General features: G+C 45.7%; 1 protein-coding gene across 4 annotated transcripts in view; it reads right to left on the reverse strand.

The window, feature by feature from the left end:
* Positions 1 to 19,200, reverse strand: part of Abcc1 (ATP binding cassette subfamily C member 1) — a 129,278-nt gene that overhangs the window by 37,703 nt on the left and 72,375 nt on the right. For all 4 annotated transcript variants that reach the window (XM_059269931.1, XM_059269933.1, XM_059269930.1 and 1 more), the window contains 5 exons: positions 18,124 to 18,357; positions 17,234 to 17,411; positions 15,443 to 15,604; positions 9,839 to 9,931; positions 7,401 to 7,604 (listed from right to left, as the gene is read on the reverse strand). In XM_059269931.1, the coding sequence (XP_059125914.1) occupies positions 7,401 to 7,604; positions 9,839 to 9,931; positions 15,443 to 15,604; positions 17,234 to 17,411; positions 18,124 to 18,357 (871 nt within the window). The remainder of the gene's footprint in view (positions 1 to 7,400; positions 7,605 to 9,838; positions 9,932 to 15,442; positions 15,605 to 17,233; positions 17,412 to 18,123; positions 18,358 to 19,200) is intronic.

Here is a 19,200-nt window from a genome sequence, read left to right on the forward strand (position 1 = left end):
AGGTACTTGCTGACCAGCAGTTTTAGAAGTGATCAGAAGTTGAACTTGTAAGGCTGGGATAATAAATCTATGTATCCTGGACTTGGCAAAACAAGATATGGGGAGTAATGGGCTCAAAAGACCAGAAATTGAACTTATAGGAGAGTAAGACTGGAACAATAAATCTGAATGTATATATCCTGGGTTCAACAAAAGCAGGACATAGGGAGTAAAAAATTTATGTCTCTATAGATATCCTGAATCCTGTTAGCCATTAGTAACCTCATGCTTATAGTTCAGCCAATAACTTCAAAGAACTACCTCACCCCTAGCCCCCTCGTCCAATCCCAAGCTGCATGTAAACCTTTCCTATATAAACCCCTTAAAATGAGTGCTCAGGGCTGTCCTCCACGGACCAAGTCCTGGGCTTGCTTGTTTTGTTATTAAAAAAACATCTGTGTGCTTGCATCAGATATCGGCTCTGTGGTGGTCTTGCTTGGGGGTCTTGCAACCTGGGCACAAGTAGATCTGCTTCCCACTCTGCCTATCAGCAGACCCAGGGAAGAACTGGGAGACAGTGCACCAAAGGCCATCAACACTCTATCATGTGGGTGAGCATCCTGGATATACAAGCCTCACAGATTATGTTTTAAACGTTTTGAGACATATTATATTTTTAACCTTATTTTATTTTATTTATGTTTGAGACAGGTTCCTACTATGTAGTCCTGGCTGTCCTGGAACTCACTATATACACTAGGCTAGCCTCAAATTCAGAGATATATATGCCTCTGCCTACTGAGTGCTGGGATTAAAGGTGTGTGTCACTATGCCTGATTAAAATTTATTTATTTATTTATTTATTTATTTATTTATTTATTTATTTAGGTTTTTCTCTGTGTAACTTTGCGCCTTTCCTGGATCTCGCTCTGTAGACCAGACTGGCCTCAAACTCACAAAGATCCGCCTGCCTCTGCCTCCTGAGTGCTGGGATTAAAGGCGTGCGCCACCACCGCCCAGTTTAAAATTTATTTTTTAACTCACACATTAAAACTGTACATAGGGGCTGGAGAGATGGCTCAGTGGTTAAGAGCACTGACTGCTTTTTCAGAGGACCCAGGTTAAATTCCCAGCACCCACATGGCAGCTAATAACTGTCTGTAACTTCAAGATCTGACACCCTCACACAGACATACATGCAGACAAAACATCAATGCACATAAAATAAAAAAAAAAAATTTTAAAACTGTACATAATAATGAGGTGTCATGTGATGCTTTGGACACAAATTCAGGTCACATTCCATCCCTCAATCATTTCTCTTTCCACTGCAGTAAAAACATATTTTTGCTCTAGCTTTTCCAAATGGACCAGACACTATTCTGTTGGCACTGTGCTTCCATCTAATAGTAATTTAACAACGATCCATCAGTCTCTTCCCACCCCTCTCCCTCACACAAATGTATTTGTTCAAAAGTCTCTAAAAATAGCCCACACATTGGAATATTACTCAGCCATAAAAAAGAATGCCATTCTTAAACATGCTATTTCATGAATGAAACTAAAAAAATGTTATCCTGACTGACAGAAATGGAAAGCCATCTCATTTTTCATTCTGTTTATACAGAATGCTCCCAACAGGCAACTCTGCAGAGGTAGGAAGCAGACTGATGGTTACCAGAATTAGTGGGAATAAGGGATTGGGAGTAACTTGTAACAAGTATAAGGTCTTCTACTAGGTAATGAAAATGGCTGCTGAGCTTGCTGCCTGCTAGAGAAAGTGTGAAGCTATAAACTAATATGGGGGCACATCTCAAATATGAAAAATTTTACAGGGGCCAGCAAAAGAGCTCAGAAGATATAGATACTTGCCGCCAAGCCTGACAACCCAAGTTCCATCCCTGGGAAACGCATAGTGGAAGAACAGAACCTACTTCCACAGGTTGTCCTCTGACCTCTGCACATGCCCCATGGAGTGCATACACACACACACACACACACACACACACACACACACACACACACACAGAGTAATGAAAGTGCTCTAGTATAAAAGCCAATCTTGGCCAGCACCAGGGCCCACTGGATTGTAGATGTCATCCTTTCTCATCATTCTGACCTTTCTTCCACTCATGTCTGTTCTCACTGCTCTAACTCCCTCTGTCAGGCCCAGAGTTCTATGCTCTCCAGGAAGTGAGGGGCACACAAACAGTCATTGTAGTGGCGTCCCTGCTGAGCTGCACCTGGCCTGGCTCCAGAGAGTAGCACTTGGCCCTAATCCATCTTTTGTCTAGCAGACACATTTTGTTTCCCTTGCTGCCCTCTATGTGAATCCTGTCTTGGAGTTTCCCAAGGATACAAAGGCCTATGCAAAACTTGATTCAGGAAACCCGGAAAACCGTGGTACCTGACAATTCAGAATTTTGCACTTGGCATTGTGTTGTTGGGAGCTCCTTTCAGGTTGTTTTGAGCACATGGAAATTAACTGGCTGAACTGTACTGGAGAGAAATAAAACTGCCCTAGGTGAGGGGATAGTGCTTCAATCCTTCCAGGCTGGACTCCCCTGCAGCCATGACAGGCTAAATTCATTCTTAAGATGCCTTTGTGTCTTCATTCCACGGACCCAAGTGAACCCACACACTTGTGTAGCAATCACACAGCTACAAGTCATCATCTGTTAACTGAACAACTACTAGGTTTTGGGTGCCACAGGCTGGGGAGCAAGGCAGGCCTGGAAGCCCTGGCATCAAGGACTCTGGAGTGGAGTTGGTAGTGCAGAGTGGCTGAGACTGGCACACAGTGGGGACCAGTGTTAGGGAATATTAGCATTCAGACCCACCCCTTGGGGACCCTAAAGTCCCCTTTAAGAGAAAACCCCTCTCCCTTCTCTCTCTCTTCCTTCCTCTTTCCCTCTCTCTCCTTCCAGGAGGCATGCACCTCCTGATGGATTCACAACACGCCCCCATGGTTGGGCATGTTTGCACATGCCCGGCGGACCTAGACACTTCCGCCTAGCAGTTCCACGTCAAAATAGCCATTTCTGGGTCAAGGTGTCTCGGTGACCAGGACCCCGTGACTTCACATGGTTGTGTAAGAGCGCACAACGCAACCATGTGATCTGCGCATGCGTGGAGTAGCTATGTCAATCTGTGTACGCATGCGCCACCCAGCCTTTATAAGCCGGCGGCATATTCCCGGCTTCCTCCTCCTCCTCTTCCTCCTCCTCCTCCTCCTCCTCCTCCTCCTCCTCCTCCTCCTCCTCCTCCTCCTTTTCTTCTTCCCCACACATGTGTCTCTCCGCAAGCCTGAGCACTCCTCTGTCTCTTTTATCTTAATAAAACTCTTGTTAGTAGATTCTGTCTTGTTTCGTGACATTTCCTCGAAGAGTAAGAGCGCCGCTAAATAACTAACACCTCCACTTCTCTCTCTCCTTTCTCTTTCTTCCCTCTTCCCTCCCCCTTTAATAATAAAACTTTCCTCATGGGTGCCACCTGTACAGTGTAAGTTACTTTCCATCATGCCTCCTTGGCCGATGCCCAGTATGTCTACGTGGCATGTCTCCCTCACTTGCCTCAGGCACCTTGGCTCAAACCTGCCAAGGCTGCCATGTGTAGTCTGAATGCTAACATTCCCTAACAACCAGGCCAGGCCTTGGACATTCTAGTAGATGGAGTCAGATTTCTGTCAGCATGATAGAACTGAAGCAATACAACTTTCAGTCACTCATTCATCCACCCACACACAGGTATTATGTAGATGCCCTATGCCAAGGCCCCTCTGCTCTGGAGACAGACATAACATGCCAAGCTCTGATCAGTAAAGTGCCACATAGTAGTCATTACCCCAGGGGCTGGTAATTACAGAAGGAGGTCCAGGACAAACAAGAGGCAAGCAGCTCACAGATCACCAAGAGCTGAACTCTGGCTTAGAAAAGAGGAGCAAGTGATAGACACTCTAAGCTCTGACCCCAGAACAAGAGTCAAGGCCTCTCACCTGTCTCCCATCACCATAGGTAAACACCACCTATCCTTGAAGCAGGAGCCTGCCAGTGGAAAGGCAGCACAGACCACATCTTTTCTCCTAATGCAGGCAGAGGCTGGGTACCTTTTCAGGGCTCAGGGCCATGCTAACAACTGGCCTCAACTGTTTCTTGACAAAAGGTTCAGCCAAAATGTTGGAATCCCGACATTTTCAGCCTTCCCAGCTGCTCTGACTTCAGGGTAAAATCTCTCCACAGGCTCTTGTGTTGGGATACCTGCTCTCCAGCAGGTACCACTGTCTGGGAGGACAGGGAACCCTCAGGACACCAGGCCTAGCTGACAGATATCAGATTCCAGAACAGGTCTTCCAGGTTATAACCTGACCCTGCATCCTGATCCACCAAGTTGAGAGTAAGCCATGCTGAAAGCCAAGCTCCCAACGCACTGCAGGTACAATGTCATCCTAGGCACCACAGTGCACTGGTATCTGTGAGGCAAAGCTAAGCCCTCCTCCATTAAATTGCCTCTGTCACAGCAATTAAAAAGGTAACATATACCGAACTCAGCCAGAAACTAAGGGGCAAGTTCAGAGGTCCAGAATCCTTCTCTCCAGTACTTTCTGGCTTTGGAATGGAGACAAGGGCAAAAGATCTTTGAAGGCTAGCATTTTCAGAAACAGGCTAGAAACTACAGGTTCTGTCAAGGCTGCAGTAAACAACGCTGAAAGGAGTTCGAGATCTGAAGAGCATTTCAACATCAGACATGGAGATGTAGAGTTTGGAGTTTGCCCAGCTGGTTTTTGATCTTGCTTTAGTCCAGCATTTCCTCACTATGCTCACTTCCCTGTGTTTTGGAATGGTAATGTATATCCTGTGCTATTTTTATGTTGAAAGAATGTGATCTGCCTTTTTTTTACAAAGGATTATAGTTAAGAGATTGCCACATGTCTCAGAAGAAACTTGGGACTTTGAAACAAGTTTGAGACTGTTATAGACTATGGGGACTTTTGAAGTTGAATTAAATGCATTTTGCATAATATTGTTACAAGTTTATGGGGGCCAGGGAGTAGAATGTGGTAGTTTGAATGTAATTGGCCCTCAAAATCTCAGGGAGTGGCACTATTAGGAGGTGTGGTTTTGTTGAAGTTCGTATGGCCTTGTTTGAGGAAGTGTGTCACTGTGGGGGCAGGCTTTGAGGTTTCCTATGCTCAGGATACCATTCAGTGTTTCTGTTAACTTTAGTTGCCTGGAAAATGTAGCACTCTCCACTCTAGCACCATGTCTGCCTGCAAGCCGCCACACTCCCCCTTATGATGATAATGGACTGAAACTGTAAGTGAGCCACCCCCCAGTTAAATGTTCTCTTTATAAAAGTTGCCCATGGTCATGGTGTCTTTTCACAGCAATAGTAACCCTAACCAAAACACAAGGGTTATAAAAAAAATAATAAAGTGTTCCAGGCCCATCTCATTCTTAGGGGAGCACAGCTCAGGTAAACCTTGTCACCCATCCCCATCAGCCACACACCTAATTCTCAACAATAAAGACTTCTACAGTGCCCTCAATTACTGTGTGAAAGCAAAGGGAGTAAAATGCAAGGTGCTTTTGTGTCCAAAACAGGTATGGACCTACAGGAAGAGCCAGCTAACAGGGTGAGGAAGGATAGGGTGATTTGTCTGTGTCAGAAGACACTTTTTTATTTTTTTATTCAGAGTTGAAAATCAAACCCAGGGCCTTGAGCATGCCACGCTACGTATAGTGTAATTCTACTAGAACACATAAACATATTTTAAAGATTTATCTTATTTTTATTTATCTGTGTGTGTTTCTCTCTGTGTATGTGCCACATGTGTGTGTGAGTGCACACAGGGACTAGAAGAGGGCGTCAGATCCCCTGGGACTGGAGTTCTAGGTGGTTGTGAGCAGCTCACTTTGGGTGCTAGGGACTGAACTCAGTCCTCTGGAAGAACATCAGGTGTTCATAACTGCTGAGTCATCTCTCCAGCCCCTATAAAGGTATTTTTAAATACCTATAACCTTAGACACTGTTTTCTGAACATGCACGAAACAGTCTCTCTGGAGCAAAGGATTTGTCACAGTGGATATGTGGAGACAGCATGCATGTACACTTTAGAACTTCCTATACAATCTGGTAGCTACCATGAACAGCAGGGTACTGAGTGTTAGCCTTGGACCCTCTGAGAAATAGGGACAAGGTGTCCACAGATGTCCTCCCAGAGCTGAAATTCCAGACACAGGCAATAAACAGAACTGTAATTTTAGAACTTGTCTGGCAGTGCCACTGGACACCTGGTCTTAGGCCACTGACAAGCCACAGTGCAATCATTTAGTAACAAGACGACACTGGTCCCCTGGCTTCTACCAGCTATGGCAACCAAGTATGCAGTTTAGTTCAGATAACATTGTGTGTGTTTGGACATGTTTTTGTGCATGTGTGTGCATGTGTATGTGTGCATGTAGAGGCCAGAACAATAACCTCAGTGGCCATTCTATTTGTTTGGTTGTTCAGTTTTGATTTTTTGTTTTGGTTTGGTTTGGTTTTTCGAGACAGGGTTTCTCTGTTTAACAGCCCTAGCTGTCCTGGAACTCACTCTGTAGACCAGGCTGGCCTTGAACTCAGAGATGCATCTGCCTCTGCCTCCCTAGTGCTGGGTTTAAAAGCATGCACCATATCAGCTGCTAGTCTTTAGGCACCATCCACCTGAGATAGGCTCTGTCACTGGCCTTAACTTAGCCTGGCCAGGGAGCCCAGAATCTGCCTGTCTCTGCCTCCTCACCACTTCTGGCTCTGTTGTTGAACATAAAGTGCTGGAGATCAAACACAGGAACTCATTCTTATGAGGTAAACCCTTCACTGATGAGCCATCACCCCAGCCCTAGTATGCTTTCTTGTGAGACTTTCTCAATGAAGGAAGCTGAAGGCACAGGTTTCCATTCTGTAACAGCAGCTGGGCTGGCAATGTGGAGCTGCCAAGCATTGCAAATAAAATAGGCTGAGGGTATCAGCCTTGGAGAGGAGTGATGGGGAAGTTTTTGCTCAAATGGCAATCTTTTGTCTGTCTGGTTAGCTTTGTAGTGATGGGGATGGAACCCAGGACATCATACCTAAGCAAATGCTATACCACTGAGCTAAACCCCAGCCCTGAACTAGCAGCCTTTGAAAAATATTTAGGTGCTGGCTCAATGGCAAAGGCACTTGCTGCCAAGCCTGACAAACTCAGTTCAATCCCTGGAGCCTACAAGGTAGAAGGAGAGAACTCTAGATGTCCTCTGGCCTCTGCATGTGTGCCATAGCACTCATATCCCCTACACACATGCACACAAATAAGTAAATTTGATTTTAAAATTTTTACAAATATTTAGGTTTAAAAACAGAAGACATAACAAAATATCCCTCACAAAAATAACTGCCCCACTCACCAGAAAAGGTGTGCAGACCCAGGTGAATGTGCCCACAGCTGCCAGGTATGCAGATTTCTTTAGCACCTTCAGCTCCTCCTGCCTGATGTCCATGACCTTGTCCTGGAATGCCAACTCCCAGGCATATAGCTTAAGTACTTTGATCCCATTGAGGATCTCATTCATCAGCTTGATTCTGTTGTCTTTGCTCTTCATGTGTGCCACCTGCAGGGAAAGAGATCAGCAACCTGGCCCTAAAGACATCTATAATTAGAAATGGCTCCTACCAGAGATTGGGAAAGCTAGCCTTGGAACCCATGAGCCATAATGTCAGCTCCCAGACCATGGCAAAAGACTCAGCCATTATAAAAGTTGAAACTTCTTCAAATCAGGTTGGATTCGACTGAGAGACCAACTCAGAGCTGAGAGATGGAAGTGAGACAAAGCCCCCAGGCAGTCAAAGAACAGGGAATGCCACTTCATGCTGCTGATCAGAACCAGGAGAGAACAAATTATTCCCCCTTTCCTTTTTACTCTCTTCCTCCCTCCTGTTCTTTCTCTTCTAGCACTCTCTTTTTACATGGTCTTACTCTATAGTCTCCCTGCCTCAGCTTCCCAAGTGCTAGACTGACAAGAACACCACCACGCCTGGTGTTTTTTCTTTTTCTCATAACTGATTTCCAGCCACTCTCTAGTCATTAAAATACTGAAACATGCCAGGTCTGGCTGGCGCTGGTTCTGATAAGCCATGACAAAGACATGTAGTTGTTAAATATTTTAAAACCATCTGGCACATCACCCTTGGCAGACAGTTTTCAAAGCATTTCATACACAGCCATGCCATGTTCAGCCAGACTGGTGCCATGGTCACCCCTGGGTCACACACAGGAGAACCATACGCAACTAGACCTGAAAACAGAGATAGGAGCAGTTTTGGAGGTGAGCCACCCAGGGAAGCCTACTTATTCCAGGACAAAACCTGCCGACTGGCCTGCTCCAAAAAGTCAGCCTACAAGGCCACCATCCCATCATGGTCAGCCCACTTGGAGGCCATCAGTGCAGCCAAAGACAGCACGCCCAACAACAGGGGGCAGAGAAACATGGGATGTGAATACCACATGATCCACACAGGAAGATAAAATCTTACCATCACAAATGTCCACTGGATTAAAAATACATGATAAAAGTATCACCAGTTTAATGTTTTTATGGGATTCCTGAGTATGCAAACAAACATGTCTGTTTCTGGTACCTTCTCTCTAGCTTGTTTCCTTCTGTTTGTTTTGTCCAATTTCAATGAGTTAGCTCTTAGTTTATCTTTATCTTTTACCATTATATTATATTATATTCCCTGAGAAGCCTGTTTGTTTTCTATTGAGAGACAAGAAAGGGAGTAGATTCAATGGGAGGGGAGATAGGAAGGAACTGGAGGGGTACAGGGAAGAGAACTATATCAGGACATATTATATGAGGGGGAAAAATCTACTTTCAATAAAAGGAGGAAAAAAAGAACTATTAAAAAGAAGCACATCATTTCATACCAAGCCTAATTATACATATAATTATATTGTACGTGGAAAGCTCTAGAGGTAAAGCCAGGCAGGATGGTGCAAGCTTGTAATCCTTGCAGTTTGAGACAGGAAGACTGAAAGCGAGGCCAGTCTGGGTTACATGATAAAATCAAGACAAGGAAGGAAGGGATGGAGGGAAGGAGGAAGGGGGGGCAGGCAGAAATTACAGCCAGGCAGTGGTGGTGCACGCCTTTAATTCCAGCATTCAGGAGGCAGAGGCAGGCAGATCTCGATGAGTTCTAGGCCAGCCTGGTACAAAGTGAGTTCCAGGACAGTCAGGACTACACAGAGAAATCCTGTCTCAAAAAACTGAAGAGAGAGAGACAGAGAGAGAGAGAGACAGAGAGAGACAGGGAGACAAAGAGACAGAGAGAGAGACAGAGAGACAGAGAGAGAGGGAGGGAGGGAGGGAGGGAAGGAGAGAGGGAAGGAGGGAGAAGAAAGGATCCACTTCAGTGTGGCCAAGAAGGTGGGACACAGGACACCACTCCTTCTAACCTACAGTCTTTTGTAGCTTAAAATTGTATAGTAGAAAAGCACTTACTGTGTTAAAACACTTTTTAAAAAGTGTCTCTCAAAATAAGAGTTAGCACTGTATATACATAAGTAACCACTACAAAAGAGGGAGGGAGGCAGATGGGCTCCCAGTCACTATGACAGAGTCTCTCTCTGCCTGCCTGCCTGCTCAGACCAGCTCTGGGGCATTGACCATGGCTGCCCCTTGGAAAACTTGCAGAAACTCCAAGGCCAGGACACTCAAGGAAACAATGTTGCTGTATTATGGAACCTATAATAGATGAGGCTAACCATCAGGAAACTGGGTGACCTTCATCTGGAAAGACCCAGGCCAGGGCTCAGGGTGAAGCCTCATGGAGATAGACATCCTACCTGATAGGTCTTGGTCTTCATGGCCATCACAGCATTGAAGGGTACCATGAAGACCATCACAGCCACCCCAGCCAACACAGAAGGGCCCAGGTTCTAAGGAAAGACAGGTGATAATTAGTCACTTGGCAAACAGAAGAGAGGCCTGGTACTCACATCATCTAATGTGGACTACACACTCCAGGTGGACCCACCAACCAAGTATGGTGCCAGTCATTTATTCCTTTTACCCAAAGATGGGACATCAAAAGTTTTCAGTTGGGGTCCTCCCAACCCTTTTAAGAATATGTAGGCAAACTATCCCTTATCCAAAGCTCTTGAGAACCAGGTAAGAAATGCAAATTTGACCTTTGGAATCTTAGAAAGGCCTTAAGGTGCTGGCTAGTTAACCTCCAGCCTGATGACTTAGTGCCAATCTGGATGGCTGGAAGGGTGGCTATAAGACTGGCTGGTGGCCCATGAACTGTGGACTGGTGGCTGTGGAGCCCCCATTGGACTGGACTGGGCCCTCTGGACACAGAAGACGGTTGTTTGGCTTGAACTGTTTGGGGGACACCCAGGCAGGAGGATCAGGATCTGTCCCTGGTCTATGGGCAGGCTTCTGGAACCCAGTGCCTGTGGTGTGATACCTTGCACAGCCTTGGTGCAGTGGGAAGGGGCTTGGACCTGCCTAGGCTCAGTGTGCTGGGTTCTGCTGACTCCCCATGGGAGACCTCAATGTGGGGGATGTGGGGATGCAGGGTGGCTTGGGAAAGAGAGCTGGAGGTGGAAGGAGGGAGGAGGGGGGATCTGTGGATAGTATGTGGAGTAGAAAATTTCTTAAGAAAAATGAAATAAATAAATAAATTAATTAATTAATTAAAAAAAAAGATTGGCTGGTGGCTGGCACTGTAAGACTTGGGTTTCAAAGGGGTTTCCTGTCACTCACAGAACAGGTAGGGAGGACTTGCTTCACCTCAGCCTGCACTAACAGTGTGGCTTGTGTGCCGCCTCCTTACTTCTACAAGGCATTTTGTACTTGCCAGACAGAGCATACACACAGATGAGCTGCAATAACCTATCTTCCCCAGCTTCACAACTGTGACCTTGACTTGCTAGAGACTCAAACTTGTTGCTGTCTGCTCTTGCATGGGTGCCTTATCCTTGCTGAGTGTATGTGTGCACATGTGAGAGGAGTGTGCACGCATTCTCGCACATGCGGGAATTGATTCTGGTGTCTTCCTCAGTAACTTTTCACTTTATTTCTCGAGACAGGATAGAGTTTCATGATCCCGGAGCCATTTCTTCCCAGTACTGGGAGTAGAAACATGTGCTCAGGGCCCAGCTGTTTGCATGGGTAATAAGGATCCAAACTCAGGCCTTCATGCTTGCCCAGCTGGCCTTTTATGGATTAAGCCATCCCCCAGCATCTCTGATGGTTTTCTATAATCAGCTCTGACTTGATTGTCCAACTAGGGAATCTACAAGCCTGGTATGGCTCTGGGGACCCTGATACAGTGCATGCCACACACTTCATGACACTCCCAGCACAGGCTAGCAGAACATTCTATGATCAAATGCACTGATTTTTAAAAAATGTTTATTATAATCATTTGCATGTATACTTGTGCTTGTTGGGCAGGGTATGATACACAAGTGTGTGTGCATGGGGGTGGCCATACACAGGATGAGTGTTCATGGGGCATGGGGGTGCAGAATACAGGTGTGTGTGTATGAAATCAAACTTGGGTGCCATTCCTCAGGATATCATCTGCCTCGATTTTGGCTGGTCAGGCTAGGCTAACATGTCAGTGAGCCCTAGAAATTTGTCTTTCTCTGTCTCAATTGCCACAATTCTTATATTATAGAGTTTTTTTGTTTTGTTTTGTTTGTTTGAGAGGGAGGGTCTTGGGGATCAAACTTGGGCCTTTGTGCTTACCTGGCAAGCACTTGTAGATTGATCCACCTCCCTAACTTTACAAATAAAAATTGTATGGGTTAATTCCACACTTACTGCTTTTAAAAAAATGTGTATATATGTGTGTGTGTGTGTGTGTGTGTGTGTGTGTGTGTGTGTGTGTGTGTGTATAAATACCACATGTATACATGTGCCAGCCAGTGGAGGCCAGAATAAATCAGATCCCCTGGAGCTAGAGTTACAGGTAATTGTGAGCTGCCTGACATGGGTGCTGGGAACCAAACTTGGATTCTGAAAGCAGCAAGCACTCCTAACCCCTGAGCTATCTCTCCAGCCAAGTTATCTATCTCTCTCTCTCTCTCTCTCTCTCTCTCTCTCTCTCTCTCTCTCTCTCTCTCTCTCTCTCTCTGGTTTTTCGAGACAGGGTTTCTGTGTAGTTTTGGTGCCTGTCCTAGATCTCGCTCTATAGACCAGGCTGACCTTGAACTCACAGAGATCCGCCTGGCTCTGCCTCGCAGGTGCTGGGATTAAAGGCATGTGTCACCACCGCCCGGCTAGGTTTCTCATACAATATAAACATATTGGGAAATAAATTTTATAATAATTTTTGATATCTGCTTAGTCTCCCTGAGGATCACATGCTCATTTAGCCAATTGTCACAATTTAGGATACTGAAGACACACGCTGTTACAATAAATATTTCTTAGGTGGGGTGAGGGGAGGATGTGCTCAAGGTCATAGAACCCAGAATGGAAAAGACAGCCTGGTTCCAGGGCAGCCTTAGCAGCCACCATAATAAACTGTGGGGTTGGTGGTCTGAATAAGGAAATCCTGCTTTGGTCGCAAGACAGCCTTACTGTACAGACCAGACTAGCCTCCCTTAGATCCTTCTTTATAATTCACAAATAAAATATGGAGGCTTCTCAACATTTCACATGGATTACAGTTCCTAGGAAAGGGTGCACTCCATGGTATCCACTTGAAGATTTGTATTTAGCTATTTATGTTCTCTGTGTGGGGCTGGAGCCACAGTGCAGGGCTGCTCCCCAAGAGCCAGGTCCCGGGTCTGGTTTTCCTTTCTCAGCTACATCATCAAAAGCATTTCACTCACCACTCATTTCCATCTACACAAACAGAGGCATTGGTGAGACGGCTCTGTGAGCAAGGGTGTTTGCCACAGGTGAGCTGGGGAGATGGGACCATGGGTTTGTCTGCAAGCCTCTTACCACCAAGCCTGATAACCCTAGGTTCCATATGGTGGAAGGAGAGAACTGATGCTCACAAGTTGTCCCCTGACCGTCACATGAGCTGTGGCACACAAACACACACACAAATAAATACAATTTTTTTAAGTTTAAATGTAAATTCCATTCAACAGATGGAGTTGGTTTTTTTGTTACTGCTGTTGTTGTTGTTTTGGTTCTTTGGGGTTGGGGGAGTCGTTTGTTTTTGCTGGAGTGATCAGGTATAACACCCACCAGAGACATGGAGACTCCAACGCTATTTGTCCACAAGGGTGTCAAGGATAGTACACTATGAGGCCAAAAATCTACCTCAGAAGATCAAATCAGACACACTCCTATGCTAAGGATACCGGGACTCCCAGCTGGGGAGCTGAGTCAGTAGGTTACATGTTTGTCCTACATGCACGCATGTGGCCTGAGTTCATATCCTCAGAACCCATGTATGCACATCTGTAAACCCAGAGACCTACAGTGTGAGGGGAGGATGAGGTAGGAGTAACCTGGATGTCTGAAGGTCAGTCAGCCTGGCACACACAGGTGGGAACAACAGAGAGACCCTGTCTCAAACAAGGTAGAAAGGGAAGACCAACATTCAAAGTTATCCTCTAACCTCAAGTATCAGATCACAGTCCAGGAATGGATTTACATGAGAATTCTAAGAGCCTGTGAGAACACTCCAAGAAAATAAGACAAGACCCTTGTGATCTCAGTTTCCTGAAAATACGCAATTGTTCTTAGAATGTGTTTTTTTAATCCTCCCAGGTGTAGTGGGTAGGAGTGAGTTTACTTCAGATTACTCATTACTGCTTGCTGAAGTTATTGGATTAAATATTTAAATTATCACTTATATGCCTCTATGGAAAAACATGTTTTTGCCACTTGTGGCTTTGTCCTTGTGATTGTACAGCTTGAACTCATGAAAACTTTACTCATGTGACTTTTCTTAATCCTCAGGATATAATTTGTCTGGGCCTCTGAATAAAGTTGGCTATTGCATGAGACTTTAGTTTACCTCATTTATTGGTTCCATTTTCCCATGTCCCATTGCCTCTAGAGCCATGACACTCAAGCCAGTGTGCCCACACTCACAACATGTGAATGTGCACACATGTCTGCACTGGGAGGTGATCCACCAAAGATGGGTTAAGAATCATCAACTGGGAGTAAGGAGGGCAATTCCTTCAGCTGTAGATGGAGCTCAGTGGTAAAGCACTTGCTTAGCATGCAAAGGGGCCCCAAGTTGCATCCTCAGTACTGGGAGAGAAGAAAAAAAAAGGGAAAAAAAGAGAAAGAATTCCTGTGGGAATGGACAGAGCATGTGCTGTTTCTGGCTTACCATCTTCTCAGTCTTGGAGCTACTCATGGCCCAGCAGAAAGATTATCACATCTTTTTGCAACAGAGAGGACTCATGACTGAGGGTGGCCAATTAGACTGAGCTAGTTAATCACAGTGCCCCAGGAGAGACCCATGGAGGCAATGAATGCCATCAGCTCTTCTCTTATATTATTGTCCATAAAGATGACACAGGGCCATTATCAATGAAGCCAATTAAAGAAAGCAGGGCCAAGAAATAACAAGAAAGAAATTGAGTCCTCTAAACATGGCAGTTCTTCTGGACCCATCCATACCTGGGGATCCCCGGATTGTCTAGGTATGAGTACTCCTCTCCCAAAATTCCTCTTGTCTGTTCAAGCTAAGATGGATTTCTATTCCTTACAATGAAAAACTCTTGGCCAATATACTTAGGTTCAATAAATAAGTTTGTTCCACATTTGAAGGGATACAGTGGGAGAAAGTTGGTGGTTTAACTATATATAAGGTTGTTAATTACATATACTTCATGAAAAGATTATCATGACCATGGTGATGCATGTCTATAATCTCAGCACTGTGAAGACAGAGGCAGGAGGATCTCTGAGTTTGAGGACAGCCTAGTAGACATAACAAGTTCCAGGGCAGCAAGGACTACATAGTGAGACCCTGTCTCAAAAGGAAAACAAACACAAAACAACCTGGGTGTGGCAGTATCCATCTGTCATCCCAATGCTGGGGTAGGGGAAACAGAGACAAAAGCTGGAGCTCATCGGCCAATTACCCTAGTTAAATCAGTGAGCTCCAGGCTCAGTGAGAGATACTCTCTCAAAAAATAAGGTGGAGAGAGATTGGGGAGGACACCTGAGGTCCACTTCTGAATCCTGTGTGCACAGGTGTGCATTCATGCCCACCCGCCTGCCTGCCTGCCTGCACACACAGAAATGACAGTGTATATATACCAAGCCACCAAATAGAACTTATCCCTGATGACACAAGAAAAGAATAAAATAACCAGAAACTGGTCAATGGACCAGAAAATAAAATGTAAATAACAGCAAGAAATGTTCTTTCCCATCCATGCCCTCCCTGTCAGTGTCTAGACAAGGCCAGCCCTCCCTGCACAAGAAGGAGACCAAGAGCAAACACACACCAGCCACAGAAGCCAGAGGGCTAGGATGACTTGCAGAGGGGCTGACCAAACCATGTTAATGTATGTAGCCAAGTCCATGAAGCGCTGGGCATCCACAGACATGAGGTTGACGATCTCCCCAACCGTAGAAGACTTCCTAGCTGAATTGGTGATGACAAGAGCCTGCGGAATACAGGAGAGGAGAAGAGTTGAACCTACAGGTGAAAGCAAAGAGTTGTGGACTCTCCCCAGACCCTGGACAAGACTCTGGACAGTTTTCTCCTCCCCATCCTGAGCTGTTCTAGGCACTTTCTAAACCATGGCCTTGCACATTTCAATATGCAGGCATGTTACATGAGGGTAGAACCCTGTGATTTCTTGATCAGCAGGTCTGTGGTAGGCTAGGATTCTGGATTTCTAAGAAGCTCGAAGGTCATGAAAATGTTGCTGGCTCCAGATCCCAACACAAGATTCTCAGCCTTGGCACTCTGACACTGGGAGCTAGAAAATGCTTTGTTTGGCCAGTCTGCATACTGACTGCAAGACAGTCTCTGGCCTCTACTCAGAAAATTGTGATACCAAGTCATGATACCTAAAGTGTCTTGAGGTGTCGGGGCAAGTGACTCTAGTGGAGAGATCCATTAGGGACATTTATTCTCAAGCATGGTTGTACACAATCATCTGGAGAGTCTTAAAAAATACACTTGTGCCACTGAGCACAACAAGCTCGACTTCAATATCCCACTGGTCTGGGCTGCAGCCTATGCACCAGGACTCAAGCTAATAGGCGAGTGTAACAGGGGGTAGGAAACACTAGGAAAGCCAATTCTCTTGCCAGCCTGTGAGTCAGGTAGTGGTACTACCACAGAGGCCAGGGCATGAGTGTGCTGGAAGATCACTAAGTCCCTTTAAGTTACCTGTTTTCTAAGGAGAGAGAGAAAGGGTGTGGATTTGAGTAGATAGGGGGGGATCAGAGAGGATTTGGAGGAGGGGAAACCTTGATCAAAATTTATTGTATAAAAAAAATCTATTTTCAATAAAAATTAAAATTATGGGAAAAAAACTGAACAAAAAAAAAAAAAGTGGAGGTGGGGCCATGACTCTGGGATAGTCCCTGCCAATCATGTGCACCTCCAGCATGGCAAAATAAAAATATTTAAAGCTTGTCCTCCTTTGTTCAAGAATCACACTACCTCTTCAGCTCAAATCTAGGGTGAGAATGAAGGCAAACCCAGGAATAAACTAGAATAAAGATTTAACATAGATTGCTTTGTCTTTAAAAAGTAAAATAGAAATAAAAAACTGCACACATGTGGAGGTCAAGTGTTGTCCTAGCCTGCTAGCTTATTTGAGACAGGATCTCATCACTACTGTACCCCAGGTACCTCGTTTAGGAGCTTCTAGGGACTCTCCTGTCTCCACTTCCTAGCTCGCTGTTGGGTGTATAGACATGTACTACCATGCCAACTTTACATGGGGCTCCGACCTCAGGTCGTCAGGCTTGCACTTTACCTAGTGAGCCATCTCTTCAGCCCCTGTACTTGGATCTCCACCCATGACTTCATAAAAGATAGCCAAGATAGCACAGGCAGCATGTGGGTTTACTAGCATCCCACACAACAACCACTGATAACAACTTTGTTAAGGGATAAAGCTTGATGGGGGCTATCCTTAGCCCCATGGTCCCCATAGCCCCCATCATTTCTTTGCTGAGGATGCTGGGCTGGAAATCTCCACACAGGTCCTGGGGAACCCCAGCTCAGCCATCCTGGATTCTGAGGTCACAGGATTTGGTGTGGGTGCCCGGCCTACCTTGCGGTAGACAGCGCCCACCACAGCCGTCTTGATGCGCATGCCACTGATGAAGCAGATGTGAAAGTACTGGTGTAGAACCAATGTCTGCAGACAGGCACTGACAAACAGCAGTGCCGTGTAGAAGTAGCCCTGCCAGTCGGGGGCCTCCCTGTCATTCACAAAGTTGATAATCAATCTGTTGGGGGGAGGAGGAATGTGAGTGTGATACATACATCAAGATGAAGTACTTTCAAGTCACCATAATAATTTCCACCTGAGCCACAGGAAGTCAGACTTTACCTCACAGAGTGACATGACTGCCAGGTGCCAGCCTCTTACAACAGGGACCTCTACCTTAGGATCACCACACTGACAAATCTGTCTCCCCACTAGCAAGGTCAAACAGAGCACACTGGGACCAAGGTGATGGAGAGAAACATGACAGAGGCCCCCTTGCTGTCTTCTTGGTTTCCAATTTTCAGAAGCTCAAGAAATCTACTTACACATCCTTGCTCTAGACAACCCCATATTCTCTCTCTCTCTCTCTCTCTCTCTCTCTCTCTCTCTCTCTCTCTTTTTTTTTTTTTTTTTTTTTTTGAGACAGGGTTTCTCTGTGTAGCTTTGTGCCTTTCCTGGAACTCACTCTATAGCCCAGGTTGGCCTCGAACTCACAGAGATCCACCTGCCTCTGTGCTGGGATTAAAGGTGTGCGCCACCACCACCCGGCTCCCCATATTCTCCCAACTTTGGATTCAGGAGGCTTCTGTGACTTGCAAGTGGCTACAACTCAGATGCTAATTAAATGAAGCTGGGGAAGGTGAAGGTAGTGAGTAACAAGCCTACTCCTGCACATGGCAGAACCACCCAGGAAGTCAAGCAGAGCCAGGCAGTCAGGCAAGAGTTCTTACTTCAAGATCTCAGGGCCGGCAAACATCATCAGATCATGAAGGGCCTTGAACAGGAAGCTCATGAGGAAGTAGGGCCCAAAGGTCTTGTATAACACCTTGAACAGAGAGGGGTCCTGGTCCTTCTGGGGGGACTTGACAATCAGCGCCTCGACCTCCTCATTCACATCCAACTGGGAACTTCCCTTGGCCTTGCTGGGGTCTTTGGGAGATGCATACACAATCCGCACAGGCTGCCTATAACATGAGGATGGTAAATTATTGGGTCCGCCAGAGAGGAAACCCACAGTCAAGAGTGTTAAGAGAAGAATCCAAGACAAGTCACCATAGAGAGGTAGCTTAATGTAGTAGGTATGACCCAGGACTGAGGAGACCTGGGTCCTGCCTGGGCCATCTACTGGCTGCAACTGCAGGTACATTAAGTTCATTTCCTCTTTTGCAAAACAGGGCTCATCATAAGCCAGGTTGTGGCAGTGTATAACTGGGGAAGCTGAGACAGAGGAGACTCTGAGGCAAAAAAAATGAGCAGCATAGTGAGGCTCTGTCTAAATAAATTAAAAGTCCTGCCTACCTCTACCTCATGGGGTGGTTGTACAAACTGAGTGAGTGGACATAACTGAAAGGCTTGGTAGTATGGCAGCCCCAAGCTCATGTCAGATACACAATTCCTTTCAGAAGCTCAACTGGCTGCTTCACAGGACGTGATGGATCAGTTCTAAAATCTATAATGGAAACTCGAGACCCAGATAAGCTAAAAGCATCCCAAAAGAGAAGAATGAAGCCGAACCTCATACTGTACAATTTCAAATTTTACTGTGAAGTAACTGACAGATGTCAAGAAAGGCACAAGGAAGCTAGCTACACAGGGACCAGTGTAGTAGAAGTAAAGGCCCAAAATCAAAGATCCACAAGCAGGCTGGGTGGTGGCAGCACACACCTTTAATCCCAACACTCAGGAGGCAGAGGCAGGCAGGTCTCTGTGAGTTCAAGGCCAACATGGTCTACAGAGTGAGTTCCAGGACAGCCAAGGCTACACAGAGAAACCCTGTCTGGAAAAACGCGGGAGAAAAAAAAAAATCC

The sequence above is a fragment of the Peromyscus eremicus genome, chromosome 8a, assembly GCF_949786415.1.
Source record: "Peromyscus eremicus chromosome 8a, PerEre_H2_v1, whole genome shotgun sequence".
In the NCBI taxonomy this organism is placed as follows: Eukaryota; Metazoa; Chordata; class Mammalia; order Rodentia; family Cricetidae; genus Peromyscus; species Peromyscus eremicus.